This window comes from Amblyraja radiata, chromosome 41, assembly GCF_010909765.2.
Source record: "Amblyraja radiata isolate CabotCenter1 chromosome 41, sAmbRad1.1.pri, whole genome shotgun sequence".
Taxonomy (NCBI): domain Eukaryota; kingdom Metazoa; phylum Chordata; class Chondrichthyes; order Rajiformes; family Rajidae; genus Amblyraja; species Amblyraja radiata.
Genome location: NC_045996.1, coordinates 15,536,826 through 15,553,334, shown reverse-complemented (window position 1 = coordinate 15,553,334; position 16,509 = coordinate 15,536,826). Strand labels below are relative to the sequence as shown.

Here is a 16,509-nt window from a genome sequence, read left to right as displayed (position 1 = left end):
CTTTAAAAGTTCCTTTAAAAGTCTCTCGTCGTAGAGTCATGATACAGTGTGGAAACAGGTACTTCGGCCCAACTGGTCCTCGATTCATCTACTCTGGGCAAGAGACTCTGTGCATCTACCCAATCTATTCTTCTCATGATTTTACACACCTCAATAAGACCGGAAACATCACCCATTCCTTCTCACCAGAGATGCTGCCTGTCCTGCTGAGTTGCTCCAACATTTTGTGTCTATCTTCCCTTTAAAAGTGAGATAGGATTGATGGGCTGAATAGCCTTTTGCAGTTCTGCTCATTAATTTCTTGTGTCACAGGTTGGAACCCAGTGCATGAGTGATTTATGCAGCAACAACAACAAACTATGTTTCTTGGTCATGTCAGCCGTACAAAAACACAAATTAGTAACAAGTTTAGCAAATCCCAGATATCTGGGCAACATATACAGTGCAACAATTCATAGCAGTGGTCATCTCCAACATAAGGGGAAAATCTTTTAGGACCGAGATGAGAAAAACATTTTTCACACAGAGAGTGGTGAATCTCTAGAGTTCTCTGCCACAGAAGGTAGTTGAGGCCAGTTCATTGGCTATATTTAAGAGGGAGTTAGATGTGGCCCTTGTGGCTAAAGGGATCAGGGGGTATGGAGAGAAGGCAGGTACAGGATACTGAGTTGGATGATCAGCCATGATCATATTGAATGGCGGTGCAGGCTCGAAGGGCCGAATGGCCTACTCTTGCACCTATTTTCTATGTTTCTATCTAGAGATACAGGGAACTGCAGATGCAGGAAGTGCTGTAGTATATCAGCGGGCAGACAGCATCTAATTTAGATATAGACTCAACATGCTGGAGTGAAGGAATGGGCGACGTTTCGGGTCGAGACCCTTCTTCAGACTCGACCCGAAACGTCGCCCATTCCTTCTCTCCAGAGATGCTGCCTGACCCGCTGAGTTACTCCAGCATTTTGTGTCTACCTTCGATTTAAACCTGCATCTGCAGTTCTTTCCTACACACTGCAGGTGCTGATTTAGATCAAAGATCTTTGGTTTGACACAGTGGTGAATCTGTGGAATTCTCTGCCACAGAAGGTAGTTGAAGCCACAGTTCATTGGCTATATTTAAGAGGGAGTTAGATGTGGCCCTTGTGGCTAAAGGGATCAGGGGGTATGGAGAGAAGGCAGGGATGGGATACTGAGTTGGATGATCATATTGAATGGCGGTGCAGGCTCGAAGGGCCGAATGGCCTCTACTCCTGCACCTATTGTCTATGTTTCTATGTTTAGATTGGGGGTGAAAGGGAGTACTACAATTCCCAGAAGGCATTGGGGGGTGGATGGGAAGAACTACAATTCCCAGAAGGCATTGGGGGGGGGGTGGATGGGGAAGAACTACAATTCCCAGAAGGCATTGAGGGGGGGGGGGTGGATGGTAAGAACCAACGATCATAGAGGTAAGAACTACAATTCCCAGAAGGCATTGGGGGCGAGGAGCGGAAGTGCCTGGAACGCCAGTTGTAGCAACTTGCTGTAGCAGTTCTTTTGCAGAAGCTGCGAGTTTCAACCACAGGTGAGTTTCTTTTTTTGTCGTCGGATAAAACCCATTTACTCTGCAAAAATGTTTAATTATAATGCCTAATCTGGAGGATGCAAAGAAGAAAACGCCCCTGCGGGCAAGCGTGTTTGCATTTGGTGGTGGGGGTGTGTGTGTGTGTGTAGATGTAGGAGACAATGCCGGGTGGAGAGTGGTGCATGGGGTGGGGAAGGAGATGGCACCGTGTGTTACTCGCTGCAGTGCATAGCCGGCTGTCCTCTCACATATCTGCCCCACATCAGGACTTAGCCGGCGGCGTGGGCCTCGGCTCTTGAGTCGCAGCAGAGGGGTAGTCATTACGGACACAGACCGTGTCATAGAGTTGTCACACACACACACACACACAGGCCCAGCCTGCCCACACCGACCTACATGTCCCCAGCAACACTAGTCCCACCTGCCCACGTTTGGCCCACATCCTTCCAAACCTGACTCCAGGCCAAATATATATTAAATATCATCGTCCCAGTCTGAAGAAGGGTTTCTGCCTGAAACGTTGCCTATTTCCTTCGCTCCATGGATACTGCCTCACCCGCTGAGTTTCTCCAGCACTTTTGTCTACCATAGTCCCAGTCTCAACTACCTCCCCCTCCTCTGAAGAAGAAGGGTCTCGACCCGAAACGTTGCCAATTCCTTCTCTCCATAGATGCTGCCTCGCCCGCTGAGTTTCTCCAGCATTTTTTGTCTACTTTCAATTTTTCCAGCATCTGCAGTTCTTTCTTAAACACACCTCCTCCGGCAGCTTGTTCCATACACGCACCACCTTTTGTGTAAAACAAATTCCCCTCGGCTTCCTATTTCTTTAGCCAGAGGCTGGTGAATCTGTGGAATTCTTTGCCACAGAAGGTTGTGGAGGCCAAGTCAGTGGATATTTTAAGGCAGAGATAGATAGATTCTTGATTAGTGTGGGTGTCAGAGGTTTTGAGGAGAAGGCAGGAGAATGGGGTTAGGAGAAAGAGAGTGGTCAGCCATGATTGAATGGCGGAGTAGACTTGATGGGCCGAATGCCTAATTCTACTCCTATTCCTTATGACATATTAAATCTTTACCCCTTCACCAAAAACCTATGTCATTCTGGTTCTTGGTTCACCTATTCTGGGCAAAACATTTACCACAAGAGGCAAGAGTGTTTTGTGGTCATATGTCCTGAAAACGGAACAATTAAATTCTTACTTGCAGCAGCAGAAACTATAAGATATATAAACTCCGTAAACACCCAAATAAACATACATGCTTCAAAGTAAGTTCTGAACTGTTATATTTGAATCTTTGCTGTTGTGTTGCTTGAAAATGTCACCACAGAAAGACACCAGTTATATCTATACCCCTCATGATCTTGTACACCTCTATAAGATCTCCCCTCATCCTTCTGCGCTCCAAGGAATAAAGTCCGACCTCCCTCTGAGTGAAAAGGTTGCCCCTTGGGTTCCTTTTAAATAGTTCTACTCTCACCTTGAACTTAGAGTGCGGCATTGTGGCATGGCGGTAGATAATGCCGGAGCTCCGTGCTGAAACCACGGGTGGGGGGGGAGGGGGAAGAGGTCCGTGCTGTGACCACAGGGGGAGCTCCGTGTTGAGACCACGGGGGAAGCTGAATTGAATTGAATTGAATTGAATTTATTTGTCATTCAGACCTTTCGGTCTGAACAAAATTTCGTTTCCCTGCAGTCATACATATAATAAAAATGACAAAAACACACAATCAACACAAATTTAACATCCACCACAGTGAGTTCACCAAACACCTCCTCACTGTGATGGAAGGCAAAATCCCAAAGTCTCTGTCTCTTCCCTCTTCGGTCTCAGCTCTGTGCTGAGACCACTGGAGGGGGAGAAAGGGGGGGGGGGGGATGGAGCTCCGTGATGAGACCACGGGGGTGGCTACAGTGAGAACAGCTGACTGGTTTGCGGAAATGAGACTATCGAAATGCACAACTGGGAAATGAAACAGGGCTTAAAGACCCGCTTCCTCAAATGCGAGTTTGCGTAAGACGGGAAGTACTTGTAATAAATTAAACTAATCAAGGACCAGTTTCACCCCGGCCACCCCCTGTTCTCCCCTCTCCCATCGGGCAAAAGGTACAGAAATGAGAAAACGCACACCTCTAGAATCAGGGACAGTTTCTTCCCAGCTGTTGTCAGGCAACTGAACCATCCTACCAACAACCAGAGAGTTCCCTGACCTCCCATCCATCACTTTGAAGACCCTCGGACTATCTTTAATCAGACTTTACAGGACTTTATCTTGCACTAAACGTTATTCAAGTTATTCCCTTTATCATGTACACCAAAGATACTAGAGGAGCTGATGTACACTGTGTACAGCTCCGACTGTAATCATGTATTGTCTTTCCGACTGACTGGTTAGCAACAAAGCTTTTCACTGTACCTCGGTCCGCGTGACAATAATAAACTAATCTGCCTCTGTGCGTTGCAGGGGCGATGACGAGCCACAGTGAGCATGTCTTGCAACAGCTGTGCTCACAGCTGGAATACGGTTTCCTGTGCGACTGCTCCATTGCAGTGGGAGATGTGCGTTTCCGGGCCCACCGCGTGGTGCTGGCGGCCTGCAGCTCCTACTTCCACAAGCTCTTTGTCAACCAGCCAGCGGACTCGTGCCTGGTGTCCCTCAGCTCCCAGGCTGTCAGCCCTGATCACTTTGACCTGATCCTGCAGCTGATGTACACGGGCCACCTGGACTCGTCACCCGCAGACCTGGAGCGTTTCCGGGCCTCGCTGCGCTTCCTCAAGCTCTACAACGCCAGCCGATTCCAACCCACGGTGGGGGAGAGGGAGTGCGAGGGAGACGGGCCTACCCACCAGGCCTCGGGCAAACCACTGGTGTTCGGGGTGCAGCTGTACCAGGACAAGGCGGTGGGACAGTCTCAGGCCCCGGCGACGATCGACAGGCCCGTCTCGGTGAAGGCCGAGCTGCCCGACGAGGCTGCGGACCCTCAGGCCTACCTGTGCCACCATTGCGGCCTGGCCTTTGAGGAGCAGGCCGGCCTGAGGGAGCACCTGGTGCTCCACGCCGAGAGGCCTCTGCACTGCCCCCTGTGTGGCTTGGCCTTCGAGCAGGCCCCGGACCTGCAGGAGCACATGTGCAAGTGTGTGAGACAGGGACGGCTGGTCAAGCGAGAGGAGGAGGAGGAGAGGCCTAGCAGAGTGCTAGGCCCGAAGCCCAAGGTTGAGGAAGGCCCAGCGGTGGGGGAGAGCGCCGAAGATCTGAGAGGCCTCAGGCCTTGGGGCCTGGAGGCAGGAGGGCCGGTGCAGCCGGAGGCCGAGGGCTCAGTTGGCCGCAGGGCCTGGGGAGAGGCTGAGGACTATGTGCTGGAGGAGGGCGAGGTGCGTTTCCCTGGAGACGATGACCTGGTGCTGGAAAACGCGACGGACGACTCGATCAGCAGCTCGGAGAGCAGCGCGGAAGGCGAGGGCGAGGGCGAGGTCTCGGAGGGGAGCGACGAGGAGGCGAGAGCCGCAGCGGAGTCCTCCACTGTCGATGCCCCCCCGGACCCTCTACTCTCCGTCCCCCCCCTCTCCTCCCCCTCCTCCGCCCCGGTGCCAGAGCCCCCCGTCCTGACGCCAGCCGAGGGCCGCCACGCCTGCCAGGCTGCTCGCCGCAAGGGCAAGGCCTGGCGCTGCCGGACGTGCGAGGGGTGCTGTGAGGAGCGGGGCTGGGACCGCAAGAAGCGGCGGCGCAGGAGGAGAGAGGAGGAGGAGGGGACGGCAGCCTCATCTTCCCAGACCGCCCCGTCCTCCCGCACCCCCCACTGCCAGGGGCCCCTCCCCAAGCACGCACGTGGCCCCGCGGAGGGCGGCCTGAGCACCCGGCTGGCCGGCCCGGCCTATGCCAAGGCCTTCCCACGAGAGCTGCGCTTACAGCTGGCAGGCCGGAGTGGGGACGCCCGCTTTAAATGCTCGGTGTGCGGGCACCACAGCAGCAGGAAGTACGGGCACCTGGTCCACATGGACACACACCTCTCGGCTGGCCAGGCCGTCTGCCAGGTGTGCTACGAGATCCTGCCGGGCAAGGCCGAACTGCAGAGGCACCTGGAGAGCCACATGTACCCGTGCGGGGTGTGTGGGGAGAAGTTCAGGCTGAAGAAGGACATGGTTGCCCACGCCATCAACTGCTGGTCCAGGAAGCTGCACGGCACTGAGCCAGGCCGGGCCGGGGCCAAGCCCAAGCCCAAGAACTGACCCAACCCAACTCCTGGGCCAGGGGAGGCTGCAGGTCGTGGATGGGTGACCTTCAGGTCGAGACCCATCTTCAAACTGAGTGTAGGTGGGGAGGGGAGAAGATACCTGGAAGAGTGCAGAGGCCGAACAAAGTGTGGCCGGTGATAGGTGAGGGGGGGGGGGGAGGGTGATGGTAGGAAGATAGTTAGATCAAAGGACAAAGATTAAAACAAAGGGTGAGAGACCGAAGGATTGAAGAGCCCCCCCCCATCTACAATCAGTCTAAAGAAGGGTCCTGACCCAAAACGTCACCTATCCTAGTGTCAGGCAGCATCTTTGGAGGGAATGGCATGGGTGACATTTCTTTATACATTCACAAGGTATTTGTAATGTATATTACATATACATCACAGTATTCAAGCTGTGTCTGCATTAAATTGCATACAAAAAAAGGACAGAGTGCTGGAGTAACTCAGCGGGTCAGGCAGCATCTCTGGAGAAGATTCAGATTCAGAACATGGATAGGTGGCGTTTCACAGAATGCTGGAGTAACTCAGTGGGTCAGGCAGCATCTGTGAAGAACATGGATAGGTGACGTTTCGGGTAGGGACCCTTCCTCAGACCTCATCTCTGGTCAGGACTCTTCTTCAGATTGTCAATGTAAATTGTTCATGTCTATTTGCCCTTAAGGTGGGAAGATGCCTTCTTGAACCAAAGACAAAGTGCTGGAGGAACTCAGCATCTGTGGAGGGAAATGGACAGGTGATGTTTCAGCTTGGGGCCCTTCATTGGGTTGAAAGTCGGGTATGCATTCCCTCCACAGATGCTGCCTGACCAGCTGTGTTCCTCCAGCTCTTTGTGTTTTACTCAAGATTCCAGCGTTTGCAGTTTTAAAAGAAACTCCAGAGATGCTGCTTGACCCGCTGAGTTCCTCCAGTGCTCATATTTATTGTGTTAATTGGACTACCGCTACCAGTCGGGAATTGAAACCTGGCTGTTAGTAAATGATGTGGTATCTGGCTCGCTGTTAGTCAGGGGTTCGAGTGTGCCTCAGATGGGGGAGCAGGGCTTACAGATGCAGTCGGATTTGGAAATGCCAAGTGGGCTGGAAAGTGGATAGGTTTGTTGCCAAGAGTCTTGGCTTATTGTGACAAGTTGAAATAATTCAAGATTAAACTCACCGGGAACCTGTAAACCCACTGGATTCACTGGAAAATATATTGTACTACTGTGTAACGTAAAACAAAATGTGAAAAGTGTGCTGGGATATTAAAGATAGGCGCAAAGTGCTGGAGTTACAGCGGATCGGGCAACATCTCTGGTAAAAAATGGACAGGTGAAGTTTTGGGTCGAGACCCATCTTCAGATCATGACCTGAAACATTACTCGCCCATCCATTTCCTCCAGAGGAGATGCCTGACCCGCTGGGTTACCGCAACATTTTGCGTCCATCTTTGGTATAAACCAGCATCTGCAGTTCCTTTTTAATAATATGAGTTGGAGTATTAATGGAAGTAACATTCAGTAAACCTGGACAATCTTCAAGTCCGGTGCCAATAAAGTCCTGAGATTGCCAGATTATCAGTTTTTCTGTTTTGGGGAATGCCAGACACAAGTGCCATGTTTCCACAAAAATTGTTAATCTGCCTTGAGCAACAAAGCAATGTGCTGGAACAACTCAGTAGGACAGGCAACATCTGTGGAGAGTAATGGGCGGCAGTGATTTTACATTCATAAGGTCATAAGTGATAGTAGTAGAATTAGGCCATTCGGCCCATCATTCAAGCATGGCTGTTCTATCTCTCCCTCCTCTCCCCATGCTCCTGCCTTCTTCCCATAACGTCACAATCAAATGTACTAACCAAGAATCTCCCTGTGATGGCGTGGGTTTTCTCCGGGTGCTCCGGTTTCTTCCCACACCCCAAAAACATACGAGTTTATAGACTAATCGGCTTGGTAAAATTGTAAATTGTCACTAGTGTGCTGGGATAACATAGAACTAGTGTGATTGTTGAGGGTGGGCCAAAAGGCCTATTTCAATAGACAATAGGTGCAGGAGTAGGTCATTCGGCCCTTCGAGCCTGATAATCCCCAATCAGTACCACGTTCCTGCCTACTCCCCATATCCCTGACCGCTATTTTTAAGAGCCCTATCTAGCTCTCTCTTAAATGCTCTCTCGCTCTCCCATGCTGTATCTCCAAACTAATCTTATCAAGAATTGGTGGGCATTGGAGAATGTGGGGAATGGATTGCAGAGGTATAGGAGAACAAGAGGGGGGGATAAGACTACATCCCTGGGATCAAACGTTGACCCAGTGGGCCAAATGGTCATCCATTTCTAACATCTGTCCATTTCCTTCCGCAGATGTTATCTAACTAATTGAGTTACTCCAGCAGTTTGTTTTTCCTCAAGGTTCCAGCATCTGCAGCCTCATGTATTATCAGGGTATCTCCCTGTGCAGTCACTGGTGTCTGTCATGCAATCTTGCAGTAGATGGGTGTCTGATGATTCTTAACCAAGAGCAGGTTTATGTTGCACTGATTTGAAAAGGTTGTATTTTAAAAATGATATTTGTTTATTGACCAGAGTTTTGTAAATAAATTGTTAATCGGAGAGACTTGAGGTTAATGTTCATGTGATTAAAATATATTATATATTAGGCAGTGGGCCTTTAATACTTAAAAAAAAATAACCAAACACGTGTAGCACCAGAGACCCGGGTTCGATCCTGACCACGGGTTCAGTTTGTACGGAGTTTGTACGTTCTCCCTGTGACCTGTGTGGGTTTTTTCCGTGTACTCCGGTTTGCTCCCACTCTCCAAAGATGTACAGGTTTGTAGGTTAACTGGCTTGGTAAAATTGACCCTTGTGTGTAGGACAGTGTTAATGTGCGGGGATTGCTGGTCAGCACGGAGTCAGTGGGCTGAAGCGCCACGCTGTATCTAAACTAAGCGGCGGTTTGGCTATTGAGGGAGCTGCTCATCGTAACGCTCGGCTCTTTCCTGAGTTGTACGTTTGAGCACCGGTTTCACAAGGAATGCACGATGTTCACTGGTTAACTCGAGCGATGGCTGCAATACATTTTGGACACCAACAACTTCATACATGACATCTGGTTTTTAATAAAATCATTTGCAAAACAAAACACAAATTGGAAGCCTGGGCAGAAATGGTCACGAAAGTATTCGACACAGTAATGTTCCCTCTACACTGATCCATCAAACACTCCTGGAGCAGGGATAGATATCAGTATCGTTACTGAGTAAATCCCCCCACATGTCTGAAGAAGGGTCACGACCCAAAACGTCACCCATTCCTTCTCTCCAGAGATGCTGCCTGTCCCGCTGAGTTACTCCAGCACTTTGTGTCTATCTTACCAACAATGGGAAGATAATAAACCCCTTCAACCTATCCTGTAACTTGGGCAACAGCTAAATCTGCATCAAGTCCTGTGCTTGGGCTTCAAGTTGACAGTCAGCAGAGGTAGTTGAGAGTGTGGGAGGTCCCGATTCTTGGCAAGGGTTGCCCCCACCAAGATAGCTTGCAATAATTCCCTGCTGATCTCGGTGTCCCAGTCAGATATTAACAACACGCAAATCAGAGCTCCAATGCTAAACGAGAGGGAGTTTCCTTCAACATACCCAAGAAGACAACACAGAGGTGAACTGTCACAAAAAGGTAATTCGTCACCCAATTCAGGAGAGGAGTGGCATACGCTGGAATCCTGCAGTTCTAGGATTTATACAACATACAGGGGTTGGGTGGAGGGCCCCCCAAACTTGGCATCACCAAAACCCATTAGTCACAAGATGGCAAGAGGAAGTAGAACCCAGATGCATCATATGGAGTTTCAGTTGCCATTTAAACTTTATCCTTTTTCTTTTTCTTCTTCTTGTGCCTGGTGTCTGATTCAGAGGGCATAGTTTCGTAGCTCTCATCTTTGCCCCTCTTCTTCCGCTTCCTGTGTTTGTGTCCCACTTCTGGCACCGGCACATCCAGCAGCTCTTTGCTCTTCTTCTTTTTCTTTTTCCTAGACTCGCCCGGAGTTTCAGAATCGACTTCTTGGCCTCCAGGTTCGAGTTCCTCGACCGCCACTTTCTCTTTCGCCCTCTTCTTCTTGCCTCTCCGCGCCGGCTGTCGTTCCCGTGGGGACCACCCGGGCGGGCCTACTCCGAAAGGCTGGAAGCGTTGCTTCAAGTCGGTCGGGATGTTGGGAGCGGGGCTGGTGGGGATGCAGCGTGGCTCTGCGCTGCTGCATGCAGCCTCCCAGTTCTCATCGATGGTGATGCAGCCAGCAAAATCCGAGCAGCTCTCTGTCCGGCCCTCTGCGTCTGTGGGGAGGATCAGGCAGATGCCCTCTGCTCCACCCGGTGTGGAAAACACATTGTACACTTTATCCTCACAAGTCTTAGACTGGAGTGTCTGAAAACCAACCAAGGGGATCTTCTTTCCAGAAAAACTGAAACAGAACAACCACACATTAGACCCACGCAAACAAAGCAGTCTCTTGAAGTGAGACACAAAATGCTGGCATTCAAAGGATGCCGGGTGAACCAGTATTTAATTTCCTACTGGTTGTCAACGCAGCGTGATGCCCTTCAACTAAACACAAAGTGCTGGAGGAACTCAGCAGGACAGGCAGCATCTTTGGAGGGAATGGCATGGCAGCATCAATGGAAAAAAAAAGGAATAGGTAATGTTTAGAAGCGAAACCCTTCATCAGATTCAGGTTTCGACCCAAAACGTCACCTATTCCTTTTCATCAGAGATGCTGCCTGACCCGCTGAGTTACTCCAGCATTTTGTGGCTACCTTCAGTGTAACCCAGCATCTGCAGTTCCTTCTTTCAGCCTCTTGAAGATGCAGTCAGTGGAGTCACAGATAGACAGCACAGAAACAGACCCTTCAGCCCCACCACTGCCCCTCCGTTTCCCCTCTTGCCTACCCCTTTATTTCCACCCCCTGTCCAAGTTCACCGCCCACCTCCCCTTCATATCCTACCCTCACCCTCCCAACATATGCAGCTCCAACCTCTCCCCTCAATCTATTAACAGATCTCCACCTACCCCCACCCTCACTCCTGCACTCTCCCACCCATCTCATCCCACTCACCTACATGGCCTACCTTCACCCTCTAACCCCCCCATACTTCACTCCCCTCATCTTTATCCCCACCACTCTCCCTTCACCCATAACTCATCCCTACCCTCCCTCTCCTCATCCCTACCCCCATATCCCCTCAACCCCCTTACATACACACCTCCACCTCCCTACAAACGCACCACCACCCCTCCTGCACTCACCCTCTCCCCATTACCCTTCACCTCCACATAATCCCTCTCCCCTCATCCTCACTCCCATATTCCTCCCCTCACACATCACTCTCCCTCCTACATTTCACCCCCTCACCTCCAATCCCCCCTCCTCACTATGTTTCACTCACTCATCCCCTCACCCTACTTGTCCTCTCCCCCCTCCCTCACACATTTCACTCCCTCCCTCTCTCCTCACCCCCCATCTCTCACTCCAGTACATTACCTATTTCACTCCATTCACCTCCCTCACTCCCACCCTCTCCCCCTTCCCTCACCTCACCCCCTTCCTCCCTCACTCCCCCATCCTCCACTCCCCCCCCCTCACCTCCCCCCCCTCCTCCATCACTCCCCCTCACTCCATCTCTCACCCTCTCCATCACCCCCCCACCCCTCCCTCTTCCCTCACCTCCTTCTCCCGCCCCCGTCCATCACTCCCCCCTCCTCCCCCCCCACCACTCTCCCTCCATCACTCCCCACTTCCCCTCCACTCTCCCCCTTCCTCCTCACCCCCACTATCCCCCTCCCCCCCATCACTCCCCTCCCTCCCCCCCCTCACTCTTCCCTCCCCTCCCTCCCCCCCATCACTCCCCTCACCCCCATCACTCCCCCCCCCCCCCACTATCCCCACCCACCCACCCGCGGGCGGTGAAGTCGGCGGGGGCGCGGATCAGCCACAGACGAGCGGCGGTCTCGCGGGACCCGGGCGGCGCCGCGCGCGGTGAAGGCACAAACTCGGGGGGCGCCTGGAAACCGCGCATCGCCCCGACCGTTGGCCGTTGGCGGTCTCGCGCTCAAAGCTCTGGTCGTTGCTTTTGCTCTGGTATCTTTGGGCTCGTGGATGGTGCGCGTCAGCACGCCGGGCGTCAGCGGGCGGAGCTCGTCACCACGCCGGGCGTTAGCGGGCGGAGCTCGTCACCAAAGATCCAATAGCGGTGCTATAAGATCTATTCTCGTCACCACGCCGGGCGTTAGCGGGAGCAGCTCGTCCCCGCGCCGGGCGTCAGCGGGCGGTGCTCGTCACCACGCCGGGCGTCAGCGGGAGCAGCTCGTCAGCACGCCGGGCGTCAGCGGGCGGAGCTCGTCACCACGCCGGGCGTTAGCGGGCGGAGCTCGTCACCACGCCGGGCATCAGCGGCCGCAGCTCGTCACCACGCCGGGCGTCAGTGGGCGGACGCTCAGTCCGAGCTCAACTACCCCCCCGCCCGCTCGCCCAACCTTCCCAAGAAATGGGGGAGCGAAACTCAATAATCCATCCCATACTTCCACACATCGCTCTCAAACCCGCTCTCTGTATTCATCAAGCTTAATTATATCAATCTAATATGTGACAACACAACTATGGACACTACAGGTCTTTAAAACCTTCTTCCCCAGTGCACAGTCCCTGGCCTCCCCCCATCACCCTTAATGGAAGATTCCAAGACTCGTCCACTCAAGCTGTAGGGGTGCGCACATTCCCCTCTCCTGCAAATTCCGGGCCTGGCCAATGTTGTGGACACGTTGGATGCACTTGCAGAACCTTACTATTTAGCTTGTTTAACTTAAAATGTTTTATTTTAGAATTGGGAAAAAAATCAACGTACGCCTGTATATTGATATAAGCAGTATCCCCCTCTAATGTCGTGGTTAGGCCCTTAAAGGGAGGGGGTTCATTCAACATATTAACTTTGCCGACAGATATTGGCAAGGAGCACGTGTAGGGGGCGCTGTTGAGCCAGGGTTGCCAGGGGAGATGATCTATACATCCTGATTTAATATAAAGTCTGATTTAATATCAGTTCAAGTAAGTGTTATGGACCAGAGAGGGATTTAGTGTAATGCAGTTTAGTTTATTCATGTTCATCAGTTCTAGGAGCAGAATTAGGCCATTCGGCCCGTCAAGTCATGGCTGACCTATCTCTCCCTCCTAACCCCATTCTCCTGCCTTCTCCCCAAAACCTCTGACACCCGTACTAAGCAAGAGTCTAAGGTAGCTAAGGTCAGCTCCACGCTGGTGCTCACTGGTCAGCTCCACACTGGGGTTAAGGTCAGCTCCATGCTGGGGCTCAAGGTCAGCTCCACACTGGGGCCCACTGGTCAGCTCCACGCTGGTGCTCACTGGTCAGCTCCATGCTGGGGCTCAAGATCAGCTCCACACCAAGACCCACTGGTCAGCTCCACACTGGGGTTAAGGTCAGCTCCATGCTGGGGCTCAAGATCAGCTCCACACCAAGACCCACTGGTCAGCTCCAGTAAGGGCTCAAGACAACTCCACACCGGGGACACAAGGAGAGCTCCACACTGGGGACACAAGGAGAGCTCCACACTGGGGACAGCCACAAAAAGCTGGAGTAACTCAGCGGGACAGGCAGCATCTCTGGAGAGAAGGAATGGGTGACGTTTCGGGTCGAGACCCTTCTTCAGACGTAATCAAGAATCTTATCTATCTCTGCTTTAAAAATATCCAGTCCCTTTCCACACTGTCTGAAGAAGGGTCTCGACCCAAAACGTCACCCATTCCTTCTCTCCAGAGATGCTGCCTGTCCCGCTGAGTTACTCCAGCATTTTGTGTCTTCATAGAAACATAGAAACATAGAAATTAGGTGCAGGAGTAGGCCATTCGGCCCTTCGAGCCTGCACCGCCATTCAATATGATCATGGCTGATCATCCAACTCAGTATCCTGTACCTGCCTTCTCTCCATACCCCCTGATCCCCTTAGCCACAAGGGCCACATCTAACTCCCTCTTAAATATAGCCAATGAACTGGCCTCAACTACCTTATGTGGCAGAGAATTCCAGAGATTCACCACTCTGTGTGAAAAATGTTTTCCTCATCTTGGTCCTAAAAGATTTTCCCCTTATCCTTAAACTTTTACCCCTTGTTCTGGACTATCCTGACTTGAAACATTGCCCGTCCATTCCCTCCACGGACGCTGCCTGCCCTACTGAGATTCCCTCAGCACTTTGTGTTTTGCTCAAGTTTCCAGCATCTGCAGTTCATCGTGTCTACATCAAAGAGCCTCTCCTCTGTGGTGAGTATGTCCTCTCTCCCCATACACACCATATATCTGCATTGGTGGTTTAGTGGTAGAATTTCTGCCTGCCACGCGGGAGGCCTGGGTTCGATTCCCGGCCAATGCTTTGTAGAATTATTATTTGTGTTACGTATAAATGTCCTGAATGTAAATGGGTTGGTTAATATGTTTGCAGTCTGCACAGAAGTTCGTGGAGTTGCAGACTGTGATGAAGGCTGACAATGTACACAACACTACAGGATATACAAAATTGCTGGGGAAACTCAGCGGGTGCAGCAGCATCTATGAAGCGAAGAGTGTCTGAAGAAGGGTTTCGGCCCCGAAACGTCGCCTATTTCCTTCGCTCCATAGATGCTGCTGCACCCGCTGAGTTTCCCCAGCAATTTTGTGTACCTTCGATATTCCAGCATCTGCAGTTCCCTTTTGAACACTACAGGATATAGATCAGCTACAGAAATGGGTGGAGAAATGGTAGATGGAGTTTAAACTGTTTAGTTTGGTTTAATTTAGAGATACAGCGCGGAAATGTGCCTATCGGCCTACTGAGTCCACAATCCCTGCACATTAACACTATCCTACACACAATTTACACATATACCAAGCCAATTAAACTACAAACCTGTATGTCTTGTATCTGTACATATAGGTTGAGGTTGGATAGACTTAGATTGTTTTCTCTGGAACTTCGGAGGTTGAGGGGAGACTTGACATATAAAATTAGGAGAGGCATAGATAGACAGTCAGAACCTTTCTCCCAAGGTGGAATTATCCAACACTAAAAGGCATAACTACAAGGTGAGAGGGGGAAAGTATTTTTACACAGAGAGTGGTGGGTGCCTGGAACGTGCTGCCAGGAGTGGTGGTGGAGGCAGATACGATGACAATAAACTTGATCTTGATAGTGGTGTTTAAGATGCCTTTGGAAGTGCAGGGAATAAAGGGATATGGATCATGTCAGGCAGGTGAGATCAGTTTGATTTGGCATCATGTTCAGCATGGACATAAAGAGCTGAAAGGTGCTGTACTGTTCTGTTCTTTGTTCAGAAGAAGGCTCTCGACCCAAAATGATAGGGTTGTGAATCTGTGGAATTATTTGCCACAGAAGGCTGTGGAGGCCAAGTCAGTGAATATATTTAAGGCGGAGATTGGCAGATTCTTGATTAGTGCGGGTGTCAGAGGTTATTAGATGTGACCCTTGTGGCTAAGGGGATCAGAGGGTATGGAGAGAAGGCAGGTACGGGATACTGAGTTGGATGATCAGCCATGATCATATTGAATGGCGGTGCAGGCTCGAAGGGCCGAATGGCCTACTCTTGCACCTAATTTCTATGTTTCTATGTTTCTATGTTATGGGGAGAAGGCAGGAGAATGGGGTTAGGAGGGAGAGATAGATCAGCCATGACTGAATGGCGGAGTAGACTTGATGGGCTGAATGGCCTAATCACTTACGAACTTATGAAAACGTCACCCATTCCTTCTCTCCAGAGATGCTGCCTGTCCCACTGAGTTACTCCAGCTTTTTGCGTCTATCTTTGGTTTGAACCAGCGTCTGCAGTTCCATCCTACACGCGATTAGCCGGAGCTGCTGTGGTTCTCTGGCTGCCTGCTGTTCCACATCCAGTTGCAACAGCTGGAGTTGGATCAGAGTACTGCTGGCCTGACCCTTTGGGAAGCGGCATGCAGGCCGATCGTGGGAGCAGGACCACAGAACTGTCTTAACTTAATGTACAGTAGCCGCGGCTAATGTCTCTTCCATCAGCAAAGACCAACAGTCATGGGCGGAGAATGGGAAACGTGACCTTTTCTAACACCCAGTGTTAATTTTTGTTTCGGCACAAAGTGCTGGAGTAAACTCAGCGGGTCAGGCAGCATCTGTGGAGGAAAGGATCTTACACAGACCTAATAGAACAGATCTTCCAGTCATTATTTCCAGTTTCATTGGTTCTTTATTGAAGTAGTCGTACAAACAAAGAGATGAACGTACCAGTTTTCCTTATTCTGCATGCAAGTTGTCGCTAGCTGCTGTGTCCCTGGTCTGGTGGGATCTGTATGCTCTCCCTCCCTGTGCCTGTCCCTATGCCCCTATATATACACCACCCTGTGCAGCTATTGACCGCTCCCTAGTGTCTTAAATAATACTGCAAGATATATCTAGACAAAATACTATAATATGCCAACAGTAGCTAGCCTAGACATAAATGGCCCCGACATGGAATCTGTGCAGGCTGATAAGAGTTGGTCTTGGTGTCATGTTAGGCACAGACATTATGAGCTGAAGGGCCTGTTGCTGTGCAGCGCTGGTCTATGTTCTATATAAAATTGGAATAGAGCAATGGGAAGAAAAGGTGGAAGACAAAAATAAGAAGTGAGGGCAGCAAAAAGAGAGAGAGACAGAGAGAGAGACAGAGAG

General features: G+C 51.0%; 2 protein-coding genes and 1 non-coding gene across 4 annotated transcripts; 2 read left to right on the top strand and 1 right to left on the bottom strand.

Annotated features, from left to right (window-relative positions):
* The first annotated feature begins 1,484 nt into the window (after positions 1-1,484).
* LOC116967781 (zinc finger and BTB domain-containing protein 1-like) lies at positions 1,485-7,344 on the top strand. Of its 2 annotated transcripts, XR_004410319.1 has the most exons (3): positions 1,485-1,564; positions 4,026-6,147; positions 6,181-7,344. XR_004410319.1 is itself a non-coding variant. In XM_033014385.1 (2 exons), exon 2 carries the CDS (start codon positions 4,031-4,033, stop codon positions 5,786-5,788), a length of 1,758 nt encoding a protein of 585 aa, XP_032870276.1. In that variant the 5' UTR covers positions 1,485-1,564; positions 4,026-4,030; the 3' UTR covers positions 5,789-7,344. The 2 variants fall into 2 exon arrangements, 1 of the variants encoding a protein (XP_032870276.1); XM_033014385.1 differs by having other exon boundaries at positions 4,026-7,344.
* Positions 7,345-8,871: 1,527 nt separating this feature from the next.
* Positions 8,872-11,934, bottom strand: polr1g (RNA polymerase I subunit G). The gene is made up of 2 exons (XM_033014334.1): positions 11,720-11,934; positions 8,872-10,228 (listed from the first exon to the last, which is right to left on the bottom strand). Exons 1-2 carry the CDS (start codon positions 11,839-11,841, stop codon positions 9,631-9,633), a joined length of 720 nt encoding a protein of 239 aa, XP_032870225.1. The 5' UTR covers positions 11,842-11,934; the 3' UTR covers positions 8,872-9,630.
* Positions 11,935-14,134: 2,200 nt separating this feature from the next.
* trnag-gcc lies at positions 14,135-14,205 on the top strand. The gene has a single exon. It is a non-coding gene; the product is annotated as a tRNA-Gly (tRNA).
* Positions 14,206-16,509: the final 2,304 nt, after the last annotated feature.

Excerpts from the sequence above, each read along its gene's own strand:
- LOC116967781 (XM_033014385.1), top strand. The coding sequence starts at position 4,031 with ATGACGAGCCACAGTGAGCATGTCTTGCAACAGCTGTGCTCACAGCTG.
- polr1g (XM_033014334.1), bottom strand. The coding sequence starts at position 11,841 with ATGCGCGGTTTCCAGGCGCCCCCCGAGTTTGTGCCTTCACCGCGCGCG. Across the intron at positions 10,229-11,719 it reads GCCGACTTCACCGCCCGCGG|TTTTTCTGGAAAGAAGATCC; the intron begins GTGGGTGGGTGG and ends GTTCTGTTTCAG.